This window comes from Jaculus jaculus, chromosome 1, assembly GCF_020740685.1.
Source record: "Jaculus jaculus isolate mJacJac1 chromosome 1, mJacJac1.mat.Y.cur, whole genome shotgun sequence".
Classification (NCBI taxonomy): Eukaryota; Metazoa; Chordata; class Mammalia; order Rodentia; family Dipodidae; genus Jaculus; species Jaculus jaculus.
In genome coordinates, this window is record NC_059102.1 from 266,430,311 (window position 1) to 266,445,978 (window position 15,668).

Here is a 15,668-nt window from a genome sequence, read left to right on the forward strand (position 1 = left end):
CCAAATTTGTATTTCTAAGATCTCCAGATTACAAATGTTTTTGGCTTTACATGCATAACGAACTTTGCGAATCTCTAAAGCGAAGAAAACCCCTGGAATTTCATTGTTGCTTATTTTTATTTATTTGAGAGCGACAGAGAGAGAGACAGAAAGAGGAAGAGAGAGAGAGAGAGAGGAGAGTGGGTGAGCCAGGGCTGCTCAGCCACTGCAAACAACTCGTGCGCCCCCTTGTGCATCTGGCTAACGTGGTTCCCAGAGTAACGAGCTTTGAACTGGGGTCCTTAAGCTTCACAGGCAAGTGCTTAACCGCTAAGCCATCTCTCCAGCTCCTGGCTCCTGGAATTTTAAATCACGATGTTTACTCTCCATAAGATGCTAGGCTGGAGGCCAGCACAAGCCCATTAGAATGCCTTCCCTCGCACTGGACTACATTTCCCAGACGCCCCATGTTGGGTGTACTTCGGGATTGGTCAAGAACCACGCGGAAGTGATTTCGGGTCTCTGAGCAACAGGCGCAGGCCTGGCTGGACGACTGGATGCGCACGCCGGTTCCCTGAAGGCCTGGAGGGTGACTCAGCTCCGTTCCAGTGTCACGCCGCTGAGTTTCCTCCGGGTTTTCCTTCCTTCCCAGCGGCAGCTTTCCCTCGTCCGCGGCGTCACCAGGAGCCTCTTTAGGCTCCGCCCCCCACGACGCCGGCCACCGCTGCCCCGCGGAGCCTGGATCAGGCGCCGGCGGAGTCGGCAGTGCGCGCCTGGCGGCGCAGTGCGCAGGCGCGAGCGGCGCTCGGTGGAAGCGGGCTTGAGTTCGCGGCTGCGGAGACGCGGCTGGCGAGCGGGCAGGCGAGCACCTTACTCTTCCGCCATGGCAGCCCTGCGCTACGCGGGCCTGGACGACACGGACAGCGAGGACGAGCTGCCCCCGGGCTGGGAGGAGAGAACCACCAAGGATGGCTGGGTTTACTACGCCAAGTAAGGGGCCGCCGCTCCAGGGCCGCCCGAGGGGCGGGGCGAGAGGCGGGTGACCGGCTTCCCGGCTTCCCGGGCCCGGAGGGGTTCGCTCGGTCGGTGGGCTCGGGGTCCAGGTGCCCCTGCTGCTCACGAGGCCGCTCTGCACGGCAAATCCAGGTCTTACCCAGAGGACATAGGAAGATAATTCAGATGCCCAGGACCAGCCAAAAGCGGTCTGGGTTGGAGGCCTAGCAGTATTTAAAAGGAAACCCTGACGAGCAGTTCTCCATCCATTGTGACCTTGGGCCACTGGAAGAACAGATAGTCTTGGGTTTTCTCATCTGTAAAATGGGTTGAGATACTCTGCTTACATATGACTGAATCTTTAACAGGAGCCACTTTTAGAGCCTAACTTTGGAATCACCTAGGTACTGTCTTTCTGTCTCTGTCTCTCTCTCTCTTTTAGCCCAGACTGTCCTCGAGTTAATTGGGTAGACGAGAATGTCCTTGAACATCAGATCCTCTTGTCCCCACTTTCTAAGAGCTGGAATTATAGTCATGTGCCTCTACTCCCAGCTCCAGGAGGTGTCTTGAATACAGACTTGGGCTTTTCATTTATTACTGTGTGGTTGTTGTAGAGAGTGACAGATTTCATTGACATCTTTGTACGTGCATATTGGTGTACTCTAATCATATTCACCCCCCCATTACCCATTTGCTCTTCCTTCTTCCTCCTGCTGGTCTCCTTCCTTGTCTTAAATTGTCCCTGTTATGTGTTCTTGTCTTAGGTATTTTTTAGTTTATTGTAACTTATTTTGAGACAGGGTCTTATATAGCTCAGGCTTGCCTCCAATTGGATAGCTTGTACCAGAGGATGACTTTGAACACCTTCCTGATCTTCTGCTTTCATGTCTCAAGTGCCGAGAAATGGCTTAAAAAAAAAATTAGGTCCTTCTTGCAGAAATTATGAATTTGTTTGGGCCCTCCATTCTCCCCAGTGATGATTCATTATAAAGTCTTCCCAGGAGATTCTCAGCTATATGAGGTTGTGAACCACTGCCGCCCTTGATGGCTGCTTGGAAAGAAAAACAAAGAATCATGAAATCTCTGGTGAATTCATTCATTTAAAATATACAAAAATCAGGGCTGGAGGAATGGCTTAGTGGTTCAGGTGCTTGCCTGTAAAGCTAAAGGACCCAAGTTTGATATTCCAGGACCAACGTAAGCTAGATGCACAAGGTAGTAGTGTGTCTGCAGTTTTGCAGCGCCCATTCACTATCTACCTCTATCTCTCAGCAAAATAAATAAACAAAAATTTAAAAACATTTAAAAAAATCGGGTCAGGGAGAAGGCTTAGCAGTTAAAAAGGTGCTTGCTTGCAAAGTGTGATGCTCAGATTTGGTTCCCTAGAACCCATGTAAAGTCAGATGCACAATGTGGCCCATGCATCTGGAGTTTGTGTGCAGCATTAGGAGGCCCTGGCTTGCTCATATTCTTCTCTCTTCCTTTCATACATACATAAATATACTTTTTAAAAAGATATACAGAAATCTCAAGGACCACAAGCCTTGCTGGGCATTAGTGCTGTCCAGATAAATTATACCGTGCTGTCGTCCATAAGGATGCTTGATCCAGTGGGGCAGTGACAAAGTGTGCAAAGCTTCAATGTCACTGTCCAGGAGGCCTTTCTTGATGGTGGGTGCCCCAGCCTCTTGTACCCATCACCTGGTCTGTCTTGTTTCTTGGTCCTTCACACTGTATGTCAGCATCTTATCAGTGTTCTTCCTTATCTTCCTGTTGCCCTCCTCCACACTGGCATATTTCATGAGGGTTGGGGCATGTGAAGTGAGTCATTAGAGGACATTAATTGGTAGCCTCCAAGCAGGTATCATACTGGGTTCCAGGACACCAAGATGGTCTTGTCCTGCTTCCTGAACCCTCCACCCTCTTGCTCCGTGGGACCTGTCTTTGGCCACTTAGCCCAGGGTCTCCATTGCCTTCCTTCAAGTTGCGACCCAGCCTCCCTTCTATTGCAGGTCCCATATGCCATCTACACTTGACCTTATGTGACTTGTTCTGTCCGTCTTCTTCCATCCTGGTTCTCCACGGGTTGTGGATGGCTTTGCAAGCCCTTTCCTCACCTCCTGTACTGAGTTAGGTCTTACACTGGCCTGTCTGGCCCTACAGGTATCCTTACTATGGGGGCATGCCTCCAGTCCTTCGAGCCCTCTGTTCTTTGGCTGATGGGTGCCGCTAAGGAGCCTCACCCTTGATTCTCACCTATCCCTTGATCTCTCCAACAAGTCTTCTGGCCCTTCTGTCCCTCTGAACTCTGGAAGTGACCCTTGTCTTCCTCTTGGGTTTGGCACACTTTGCTGATGGGCTTAGAGACTGTCCTTAGAGTCGATTGTCCTAGTGGTTTCTTAAACAGCAGTGGCGTGGGTTCAAGGATGAAGATGTTGCTCCTTTGTGACCAAAGGGTCTTGTGGAACTCCTTGATTTTGTCTTACCATGTCCTATTGTGTAGGTGTAATTAAAGAAATATATGACATAAGGCCCCAAGTCTTCTAGGCTCAGCTTTGGGGGAAGGAGGAAGGTGCTCTGGGGCATTTCAGCACTGAGGGCTAACTTCCAATGTGAGAGAGCATCTAGGCTCTTCCTGCATCTTTTCCTACTTCTTCTTTTTCTTCTGAAGCCTGGAGGGGCATCCCACCTCACCCTGACAGAAAATAGTTGATTCCTTGTTCCCTTGAAGTTGCTTCATATCTCTGCTAACTTAAACTGCTTGAAAGGAAGGAAGGAAGGAAGGAAGGACGGACGAACAGAAAATCCCTCTATTACCCTGGAAGAGCATACTTCAAACTGGCTTTCATGTAATGTGTACATTTAGTTTTGATCCCTTTGGCTTAAAATTGGGGTCCATTATCTCTTTATGTAACAAAATGCATATTGAAAGAAACCATTGGAGGTCATCTACTTAAGGGGAGCAAGGTAACACTTAAGGGACATGTGTTGTGGTTTTCTTTCACTAGAAAGCCATTTAAGGTTAGTAATTCAGAGTGCCTTTTAAGTAATTTTTATATATATGTTTACTTAAAAGTACTTTCTTGGGCTAGGGAGATGGCTTAGCGCTTGCCTGCAAAGCCCATGTACCCAGGTTCGATTCCCCAGTACCCACTTTGAAGCCAGATGCACAAGGTGGCACATGTGTCCGGAGTTTGTTCACAGTGGCTAGAAGCCCTGGAGCTCCCATTCTCTCTATGTGCCCCCCCCCTCAATAAATAAATACGTAAATAATAAAATGTTTTTTAAAAAGGGATAGGTCTTAGTTTTTCACATGTTAACTCATTCAGTCCTTTAACCCCAGGAAGTAGATGCTGTGATTATTCCCACTTTACTGATGAGGAAACTGAGGCACAAGGAGGTTGAGCAAGGCTGGTGAGTGGGAGAACTAGGAAGTGGGACATTGTGACGCTGGAGTCCTCACTCCCACTACTCCAGTGACAGGTGGGTTCCATAGGGACAGTTGGCAGTATATGGGGACACATTTGCCAAAGCTTTGGGAGTGGCAGATTGTCAGTGGCCAGAGGCCAGGATTGCACAGTATAGCCCTGAACCAGGGACTCACCTAGGCCAAAGGTCTGTGGTGTCAGGATGGAAAACCTGGGTGTGTATAGTGTCTGCCAAAGTTAGTTTTATTTTTAGGATAGATTCAAAGGGTTCTGAGTGAATAGTTTAGCTCTTCTGGAAAGAATTCGTTTAGCATATATGTTTAAACTTGCACATCTACTATGGGTTATGTACAGGGTATGCTGGTGTCTTGGATTCCAGCTTGATACAGGCCCTGGTGGTATTCATTTGCTGGTCAGTTGTGCTGCTGAGAATTTTCATCCATGAACATGCTGTAACTTAATCATTATCCTCTCCCATTGCCTTCTTTTGTTCTCCCTGCCCTGGTGTTATTCCACTGAACTCTTTCTCAACTAGTCCCTCTTGACTCCTCTTAATGCCAGACCTGAGAAAACGCCACTTCCTTTTAAAAAAAAAAAATTAAATTTATTTTTATAACACAGAGAGAGAAAGAGGCAGAGAGAAAGAGAGAGAATGGCTATGCCAGGGCTTCCAGCCACTGCACATGAACTCCAGACACATGTGCCCCCTTGTGCATCTGGCTAATGTGGGTCCTGGGAAATCGAGCCTTGAACTGGGGTCCTTAGGCTTCACAGGCAAGTGCTTAACTGCTAAGCCATCTCTCCAGCCTGCCACTGCCTCTTTTTGACAAAGCAAGGAGTGTGAGTGTTGGCTGTTAATGCTCACATTTGGTTTGTTGAGTTGCTATTTCCTGCATGTCCAAAGATAAGCAGGAGTGGGTTTCTGATTCTCCTGTGTGTCATGAGGTGCAGGTTATCTGATGAGGGAGCCAAGCCTTACTGTCTGCAAGTGGATTCACTAGCGTCTGATGTACCAACTTTGTCTTTGCTACTGAGATCACTTGCTTGCCCAAAGATTTACTCATGTTCAAGCACTGTTTAGTATCTCATGTTTCTCACCTTGCAGCAGCTCACCAGTGTTTCTGCCCTGTGATAGAGGTCCAGCTGCCAGGCGCTTGTGAAAACAGAGCTGGAGCCAAGAGCTCATGAAAAGACAGACCTTGCTTGTGACTTGCTAAGCTTACAGACAATTCCTGCTGTTTATTCTCTTTAGTAGAATTTGAAGGGAAGGAGTATTCTGATTTTATCATATGGATGTCAGTGATAAAGTACTCATATCTTCTGTAAACTTTTAGGAAATTCAGTGTAGCCTTTGAACGCTTCCTGCACATCTGGATGTTTTTATGATGAGGCCATTGTATGTTTTCAAGGATGCCTTGTCCCCTGGTGACAGATAGTTCTGGCTGTTGGGTCACTCCTAAAAGTATATATTGTTTTGAGTTTTGGCACAGAACTCAGATTAAGGTATATAGCTAATTTGTTCAAAATAATGGCCTGCTTTTCTGAGGGATTTTATATACCATCTACTATGTGGAGCCTTTTTTATGCAGTGTTCCCATCATAGCTCCTGAGATAGGAATAGTGTAGTTTCCATTCTGCAGGTGAGAAAGTGGGGGCTGAGAGGATGCGCTGACTGGCAGTTAGAGTTGGTGGTCACAGAGGTGGTTGTCTTGTTATAGATAGTTGATCTAGGAGACTTTTATGTCTTACAACATTTCTGATGTGTTTTTTTGGAGCATTTAGGACCCAGTGCTTAAAAAATATTTGTTTGTAAGCAGAGAGTTATAGAGAAGAGAATGAGAATGAAAATGGGCGCACCAGGGCCTCCAGCCACTGCAAACAAAATCCAGATGCATATGTCACTTTGTTCATCTGACGTTGTGTGGGTATCAGGGTCGTTAGGCTTCGCAGGCAAGTGTCCTAACCTCTCAGCCATCTCTCCAGCCCTATTTTTTTTCTGAGGTGGGTTCTTACTCTAGTCCAAACTGACCTGGAATTCACTATGTAGACTCAGGCAGGTCTTCAACTCAGAGTGATTCTCCTTTCTTTGCCTTCCGAGTGCTGGAATTAAAGACATGCACCTAGGAATATATATACTTAAAAGTTGGAGCTGGGCATGGTGGCGCACACCTTTAATCCCAGCGTGTGGGAAGCAAAGGTAGGAGGATCGCCATGAGTTCTAGGCCACCCTGAGAGTATATAGTTAATACCAGGTCAGCCTGGACCAGAGTGAGACCCTACATAGAAAGACAAAAACAAAAGTTGGATATGGCATTCCATGCTGGTAATCTCAGCACTTGAGAGCTAGAGGCAGGTCATCTTTAGCTACATAGCAAGTTTTGAAGCTAATCTGGGATACATGAGAACCTGTTTCTAACAACAACCCTACCCCCAGTAAAAATTAAAAAAAAAAAGTTTTAAAAGGTTGACACTATAAATAATAGTTAAAATATTAGCATTGTGAATTAGACACCATGAATTTTGTCACTGAATTCTTGGCTAAAGTGAAAACTGATAGAAAAATGCCTCACGAAGTTGGAGGCCCGTCCTTCCTCCTCCCATATTGGTCTCCTCTCCTGGTGGTAAAGGCAGCCTCTCAGGAGACGCCTGGACAGTTTTTTTCTCTCATCTCTGACCCCATACAATCAGGAGAATTTATGTTTTACGTACTTTTTTCAGAGTCTGTTTTACTAGTCTTGAGAGAGCGAGCGAGCGAGCGTGAGAGCACATGAGTGAGTGCACAACGAGTGTGCTATCTGGGAGAGAATTTAACACAGCTGATTGCTTTTTAGAAATGCTAACTCTACTTACTGTCTTTTACAGTCACACTGAGGAGAAGACTCAATGGGAGCATCCAAAAACTGGAAAAAGAAAACGAGTAGCAGGAGGTCTGTATGCTGTCACAAGGAAAGACTGGTGTTGGAAGATGCTACAGGCAGTGAGGTGACAGGTCATGACTGCGACAGAAGGAAGAGAGCTAAGATGTTGGGGAGGACAGGAAGATTTCTTACTAGTCTTAAAACAAAAATGTATTAACTTTGGGACCTTTGACTCACAGTTTATTAGGTTTTCCAATAGCTGTACTGTGTGTAAAATTGCTGTTGGTGTGTACTATATTAATACTAGTATTTTATGGAATTCCATAAAACTCACCACAATGTCTGGGTCCTTCTGAGCAGTGTACAATTCATGGAATAGAAGTATGAAAATGAAAGAAAGGCATTAGATAGATCTTGGCCTTAATGGATTTCAGGTCTAGTTGAAGAGTTAAGTGTATGTATGAAAACAATATAATGGCCCTGTTGCATGGCAGAAGGTAGCCTGCATTGGCACCCTGCTGGCGTTAGGTGGAGAGTCTGTGAATTTCAGGAACTCAAACAGGAGCAAGCATGGAGGCTCACAGTAAAAGCAAGAGCTGAGTGGAGTAGTTAGGAGTGGTCAAGAATGAAGCAGGGTGTTCAAGCAAGAGGGAGAAAAGGGAAATCCATTTGGGTAGCTGAGCCTTTTGTAACTTCCACTGTTGGGTCCTGAGACCAGAGCAAGCTAGGATGACAGCCAGAGCGCTGATAAAATAGGTTCTGGAAGGGATGACACCTCTTCTTCCTGACTGGGGGTAGGACTTGAGTCACCCTGCAACTCTGAGACCTGCCAATTTTTCCTGTGTTTCAGATTTGCCATATGGATGGGAACAAGAGACGGATGAGAATGGGCAGGTGTTTTTTGTTGAGTAAGTGTCTGTGTAAAAGTTCTCTTGTCCAGGTTGTTTTTCATAAGAATTTTCAATTTCAAAAGTAATGCATGGTGATTATAGGAAAATGTGAAGTAGTATATACCTATAGTGGTAGCAGCAGTAACTACTGTCTTCAACTTTTGGATTTATTCTTCCCAGCCTATACCCTTTCCCCTACTCTTTTATGTACACTAAGCTGTTGTGGTCAGGCTAGACCTGTTCTTCACATGTGAATCTGACACATGGATTGCAGTGTGGTCTTTGTCCTGAGCACACCTATAATGTAGCATGTACAATTTGCACTGTCATTTCTTTAAGGTTAACAAAAACCATAACTTTTCCAAAGAATCTACATGCTTCATTTTAAAAAAATTATTTTACTTATTTATTTAAGAGAGAAAGCCAGATAGAGAATGGGTACACCAGGGCCTCTAGCCATTGTAAATGAACTCCAGATCACCATCTTGTGCATCTGACTTATGTGGGTACTGGGGAATTGAATCTGGGTCCTTGGACATGGCATGGGAGTGCCTTCAGTGCTAAGCCATCTCTTCAGCCCTTGGTTTTTTGAGGCTGACCTGGAACTCACCAGGTAGTCTCACGGTGGCTTTGAACTCATGACGATCTTCCTACCTCTGCCTCCCAAGTGCTGAGATTTAAAGGTGTATGCCACCATGCCCAGCCATTTTTTTTCTTTTAATTTTTATAACATTTTTCTAGCCTTTTCACAGTACTTGATTGAGTCACATATTTTCTTAGCTACTTGTCATCGAAGGTCTCCAAAGCATTTAGCCTCATTTTTATAGAATCAGAGACACTTCATTTTGGCTTCTCATGTTACTAATTCATGGAATAATACTTCCTTTAGTAGTGTAGTTATAGTAATAAGTTCAAATGACATAACTGGTTTGTAAGCAAATCTAGTGAACTCTTGGTACAGCTTCAGCATTGGGAGCAGATAGGCCTGGAGTTGCTTGGCATGAATCTGAGCAGCCCCAGCAGAGCAGCCTGTCTGCCAGGTGTGTAGATAGGATATGCATTGTTGGCTATTTATTTATTTTTCAATTTTAATTTTAATTTTATTTTTTTTCCTTTCACAATTTTTATTAACATTTTCCATGATTATAAAAAATATCCCATGGTAACACCCTCCCTCCCCCCACCCCTGCACTTTCCCCTTTGAAATTCCATTTTGTGTTTTTCAAGGTAGGGTCTCATTCTAGCTCAGGCTGACCTGGATATTCACTAGTGGTCTTAGGCTGGCCTTGAACTCATGGTGATCATACTACCTACCTATGGCCCCCAAATGGTGGGATTAAAGGCCTCTGCAACTATGCATGGTGCCTATTAATTGATAAAAGGGCTCCTTCCTTTTTTTTTTTTTTAATTTTTTTTTACTTGTAAGGAGAGAGATACTGAGATTGAGATTGAGAGAGGGCGCACCTAGGCCTAGCACAGCTGGCTTTACTTGGGTCTGAGAAGTTGAACCGAAGTCGTCAGGCTTTGCTAACAAGTGTCATTAACTGCTGAACCATCTCTCCAGCACCCCTGCCTTGATTTTTACAAACACATTTGTATATTTGTGCACGTGTGTGTATCGGTGTGCAAGAGTCTCTTGGATGCTGCAGATGATCATCTGTCTGGCTTTATGTAGGTGGCTGGGTAATTGACTTGAGGCTAGCAGGCTTGCAGGCAAGTGCCTTTAACCACTGAGCCATCTCAACATCCTCTCCCTTCTTGATTTATAAAAATCTCTTTCTGGGCTAAGTTAAGGATATCAATTCTTTATTTGTATGTTGCAAATTTCTTTTTCTTTTTCTTTTTTTTGGTTTTTCGAGGTAGGGTCTCACTCTGGCCCAGGCTGACCAGGAATTAACTATGTAGTCTCAGGGTGGCCTTGAACTCACGGCGATCCTCCTACCTCTGCCCCACAAGTGCTGGGATTAAAGGCGTGTGTCACCACACCCAGCTCTTTTTCTTTTTTTTTTTGAGCCAGAATTAAATTTTACTTCACATTGATAGAAACCATGAAAAACATTTACGTTTTCCCACATTGTAGCACAGGTCAACAGGGAATATTTCTTGCTATAAATAAGAACTTAATGATTAACATAACTGAAATATATTTATGTCCTTCAAGGTAAAGCAAAATGATATATTAAATGATTGTTTAAAAACTTTAAATGTGACAAGCATATGGCTTCATTATTAACATCCTATCTAGTCCATTAAATTATTTCCATTATCAATTAGCATCCATTTATAAAGATGCATTCTTAACATTGTTTTGGTAAGTTGGAATACAGCAGGAAAATTAACACAGGTCAAAAACATCAACTGTGCATTTCTGCTACATATTAAACTGTGTGATAAGTATTACATTAAGGTTCTGATCTTTTTTTTTTTTTTAGGTAGGGTCTTGCTCTAGCTCAGGCTGTCCTAGAATTTGCTGTGTAGTCTCAGGGTGGTTGGGAACTCATAGCAACCTCCTACCTCTGCCTTCCAAGTGCTGTGATTAAAGGCGTGCATCATAACACCCGGCTATGATTAATCTTTATTACCCATAAGTTTGTTTTAAATACTTTTAACAGTAATCTGGACACTCTGACAATTGAAAAATCAATTAATTGCTATTTTATATCTGCACAAGAAGACTGATCTTAAGAAAGTCATTTGTGTAGAATGAAAATTTAAATTATTTCCCTGACAGAAAAAAATAAAGCAAAAGTTTCTAGTGGATTGTTCTTGTACAGTAAGTTGGCTTGAAACGTCTGTAAGCTTAAACTACAATATAAGTAGACCTCATCATTTTAGAAATTCATAATATTTCTAAACATACCAGAATATGATCTAACCTTTCAGTTGTTTACAGAAAAAAACATTTAATAATTATTATTACCTGTATTGAAGATTCTAATAACTATAGAGGTCTGAATTTGGACTGAGGTGCAGTTATTTGAAATATATAATGTTTGGTTTCTTTTAAAGTGTACTTAGATGTTAAATCCATATGTTTTTGATTGAGAATGTCAAGTTATAGTATATATTGATGGATTTCTATGGTAGGGAAGCAGTATTTGATCTGCTATAGAAAATCTAGAAAGTAACATTTTTTTTTGAAATGACAAGAGTATTAAATAGAAATATCAGAGAAAAGAAAAGCCTAGTCCCCCAATAAAAGGACCATTACTTGAAGAAAATATTCTCTTTTATTGACATTGAAAAGCATTATTCCGGGTATAAACAATAATGTAATGGCATCTAACTCTTATGTATTACAATCCTTACATACATATGAATGCATATACAAAAATACAGATACTGCATAGTGACTATGCAACTATGGTCTAACCCAGAGTCTAGGCCACAGCATGAACAAGTCATTTATATCTGAACCACTTATGGTCTGAATAGATGTTCTTTGAGCATACTAGTAATTTTCAAATGATAATAAGAACTCTGATTACAGTATTCTACTGAATTACATTGGGAAAAGGAAGCTAGCTGTTTTACCTACTTTTTAATACTAGTATGTTCTGTATATACAAATATATATATAGAAACTGAAAGATTATAAGTATCCCATGAGGGGACATCATCTAGTCTGTATCATTGGCATGTAATTGCAAAACTTTTTTTTTTTAAATTATTTATTTATTTATTTGAGAGCGACAGACACAGAGAGAAAGACAGATAGAGGGAGAGAGAGAGAATGGGCGCGCCAGGGCTTCCAGCCTCTGCAAACGAACTCCAGATGCGTGCGCCCCCTTGTGCATCTGGCTAACATGGGACCTGGGGAACTGAGCCTCGAACCGGGGTCCTTAGGCTTCACAGGCAAGCGCTTAACTGCTAAGCCATCTCTCCAGCCCTGCAAAACATTTTAACACTACAAACATGAGGGAGTTTAAAGATCAGAAATGGGAAAAGGTGTATATTCTAGGCTAGTACAATGATGCTGGTGTAATCTGCACAAGGCCGCTTAGTGACGTCAATCAACTGGAGGTAGGAGTTTATCAATGAAATGCTTGACATCCATCATTTCCTATTGACACGAACTGTGCATCATGCCTTCATAGATTTTTTTTTCTTTTTTCTTTTTTTATTATTTATTTATTTGAGAGCGACAGACACAGAGAAAAAGACAGGTAGAGGGAGAGAGAGAGGGAGAATGGGTGCGCCAGGGCTTCCAGCCTCTGCAAACGAACTCCAGACGCGTGCGCCTGCTTGTGCATCTGGCTAACGTGGGACCTGGGGAACCGAGCCTTGAACCGGGGTCCTTAGGCTTCACAGGCAAGCGCTTAACCGCTAAGCCATCTCTCCAGCCCCTTCATAGATTTTGAAGGTTACTTTGTCTGGGTTTACCAATGTTTTTAGTTTTTCAACAGTCAGAGAACCAAACATTAGGGGAACTAAAGGACCACTATCTCCAAGACACTGAAGAATAGATACCTCTCTGTTGATGCTGCTGATAGGACCCTGTGTAAAGGAAGATCGAGGTGGAAGCCAACAACTGAGTGCGGTGATGCCTGCCAGTTTCTATTGTGTTGTGAGAGCAGTATACAGAGATTATGCTCCTCCCTGAGAAAATCCTCCCAAAATAATTCTGTTAGAAGGAATGCCATTCTTCACTTCTTGATCCATCAAGGCTTTTACATTTTCTGTTGCCTGTTTAACTCCAGATTCATCCTCCTGAGAATCTGGTGAAAGCCCAATAGTATCAAACCATGAAGGCATAGCCATCTTCATATTTAAGGTAACTGGCATAACTGGCATGTGCGGGCAGATATATTTGATATGCGAGCTTCTGATACCTGCAAATGCTTCTGCCCATCCATGCCCCGTATCTCCCAATCCATGAAGGAAAATGACTGCGGGGGTGGCCTTGCGGGCGGTGGGCATGGCGACGGGCAGTGGAGTAGACATGTTATTGCCGCACATCCACTGGCTCCGTGGACAATGCGTCGGAAGCGGAAGCGTAAGGGACAGTGGGTGCCTGGCTGCCCAAGGGCGTGCGAGAGCCGCGAGTAGCCCGAGTCCCGGCACACCCCACCGGGCGCATGCTCCAGCACTGTAAATTTCTTTTTCAAAGTTTTAAATTTTGTTGGTTTTTATACAAGTCTGTAGTAGAAGCTCCTAAACTTTGTACAGTAAGTTTTCTCCTATGCAGTCTCCTTCCTTGAAAAGTGCTTGGAAAGTTAGCCCTGGAAGTGGTTTCTAGGTATGTTGCTTGGCACAGAAGCAGCATTAGAGAACCTTCTAGAAATGCCCAGGTTCTTTTCATGTTGAAGAGAAGTCTTTTGGTCTATGAATGAGGGGGTTTGCCTTAGGTATAAAATCATCTTATGTTTGTAAGTGCTTGTTCTTGCTGGTGTGAGCTCATTGTTCTATCTTCTTTGTAGCCATATAAATAAAAGAACCACCTACTTGGATCCAAGACTGGCATTTACTGTGGATGATAATCCAACGAAGCCAGCCACCAGACAGCGATATGATGGCAGCACCACCGCCATGGAAATCCTGCAGGGCCGTGACTTCACCGGCAAGGTGGTCCTGGTTACTGGAGCGAATTCAGGAATAGGTAGGCTCTTAGCATATGTGGTCTTATTTTACTTATTTTTTGTGACTACTATAATAAAAGTCACTTAAATCTAGCTGCAATGAAATTTTTATAGTGATTCTCTAATTTAAGAGTGTGTTTATAGCCTTTCCAGTTATTGTTTCATAAAAATCACGGCCCCTATTCTAATCCCAGTGTTCTTGTGGGGGCTTTGTAGGGGCTGACCTTGAAGTTGCTAAAAGCTGAATACTCAGCAAAAGACCATGGCTATTTTGGTATTCAGAGGTTAGGGACAACAAGCTCCATATGAGTTTTTGACCTGGTTTGTGTGGTGTGTGGACATATTCCAATTACCTGGGTTATTCAAACCAAAATTGATTGGTAATGGGATACAGGGACAACAATGTATCATGACTTTGGAGCCAAGGGTACTGCAGATTTCCACTGGTTGCAGCGTAATGTTTTCCTGTGGGAACAGTATCTTATTTCTTCACAAACCTGGAGAATTTGTCCTTGTCTTCACTTCTACATTAACCCTCCTCCTTGCCAATGTTTAACCACAATGACCATATGGGGTCCATGGCTTCTCTCAGCTTCCAGGGATGTTGAAACAGCAGCCTCAGAGTGGGTGCTGGCAGCTTTAGAAAGGGAATATATACATCTTGCTGACGGATTACAGAGTGGAATTATATCCACTGTCTATCCATCTCACCTCTTCAATGAGCTTTATCTTCTCCTTGCTCCTTTTTCTGTCTTTCTTAATTCTGAAGACTCCTCCTTCAGCCTCTAGAACTCTTTCCCCAATTGTCACGCAGGCACTGGAGGTGAGGATACCTTCTTAGAGGGCCAGTGACTGTAGCACAGCTTCTCCAAGCTAACAATCAATACCAAGGTAGCCATTTTGACTGCACTGTTACTAAGGTAAGGGGCAAATGGAATTTTAAAAAACATGAATAGGGATTTACTTAAAGTCATCTCCAAGACCTCATCCTGGGCTCAGAATGTCCAGTCTAGATCCTCAACTTCTGCACTGGGGTATATTATGGTTAATTGTTAGTACTGTTAAAACAGGTGATGCAGGATTAATAATCACACTGGCTCCTTAGTATCCCAGAAGCACTGTGTTGTTGAGTGTGCTGACTGCAATTTTAATTGTGTGCCTAGTGTGCTCTATTTAAGAATAACTTAGAAAATTTAAGGTTTAAGCCCTGAAGAGATGGCTCAGCAATTAAAGGTGCTTGCTTGCAAAAGCCTGCTGGCCTAGGTTCAATTCCCCAGTATACACGTAAAGCCAGATGCACAAAGTGGCACATGTATTTGAAGTTTGCAGTATTTAGAGGCTCTGGTATACCCATTCTCTCTCTCTCTCACTTTTTCTCTTTCCTTGCAAATAAAAAAAAAAAAATTAAGGATTTAAAGACTTAAGAAAAATACCATTGTTTATTTAACACCCACTGAACTAGGAAATGACTAAAAAGATTTCATTCTCCTAATCTTGTAGTTAGATAGTTTTTTCTTTCATAAGTAAAATGTGTGACTGATTATTTCCTATTCAAGCTGCTCTTCCTGATATTTAGATAGCAAATCATTGATTGTGATTGGTGTACTTTCAACTTACAATACCAGGTGTATGGTGGTGTCATTTAGACTTCAGCTGGTTTAGTATAGGGAAGGATCTAAGTTTGGGTAACTATGAGAGAGACAAGGAGATTCTGAAGCATGGAGAGGAAATATGTTGTTGATCACAATGACTCTCAGATGCCTAGGTTTTCATAGGCATGAACACTGTGCCTCTTTACAGCTCCCACTTCTTCCTCTTTGTGTCCACAGTTGGCTTTGTGGACAGTGTAGGTGGAGCGTCCAATTCTAGTGAAGTGGCCAGTCAGGAAGTTCAGGATAGGTTGGATGGAGGAATGTCTCAGCTCCCACGTACCCTTGCAAA

The 15,668-nt window shown here is 43.2% G+C and overlaps 2 protein-coding genes across 7 annotated transcripts in view; one reads left to right on the top strand and one right to left on the bottom strand.

Annotated features, from left to right (window-relative positions):
- The first annotated feature begins 778 nt into the window (after nucleotides 1–778).
- Nucleotides 779–15,668, top strand: part of Wwox (WW domain containing oxidoreductase) — a 1,097,314-nt gene continuing 1,082,424 nt past the window's right edge. For all 6 annotated transcript variants that reach the window (XM_045140876.1, XM_045140880.1, XM_045140889.1 and 3 more), the window contains exons 1-4: nucleotides 779–969; nucleotides 7,263–7,327; nucleotides 8,109–8,166; nucleotides 13,569–13,747. In XM_045140876.1, the coding sequence (XP_044996811.1) occupies nucleotides 863–969; nucleotides 7,263–7,327; nucleotides 8,109–8,166; nucleotides 13,569–13,747 (409 nt within the window). In that variant the 5' untranslated portion in view covers nucleotides 779–862. The remainder of the gene's footprint in view (nucleotides 970–7,262; nucleotides 7,328–8,108; nucleotides 8,167–13,568; nucleotides 13,748–15,668) is intronic.
- Nucleotides 12,212–13,107, bottom strand: LOC101612868 (acyl-protein thioesterase 1-like). Its single transcript, XM_045140933.1, has 3 exons — nucleotides 12,742–13,107; nucleotides 12,508–12,645; nucleotides 12,212–12,250 (listed from the first exon to the last, which is right to left on the bottom strand). Exons 1-3 carry the CDS (start codon nucleotides 13,105–13,107, stop codon nucleotides 12,212–12,214), a joined length of 543 nt encoding a protein of 180 aa, XP_044996868.1.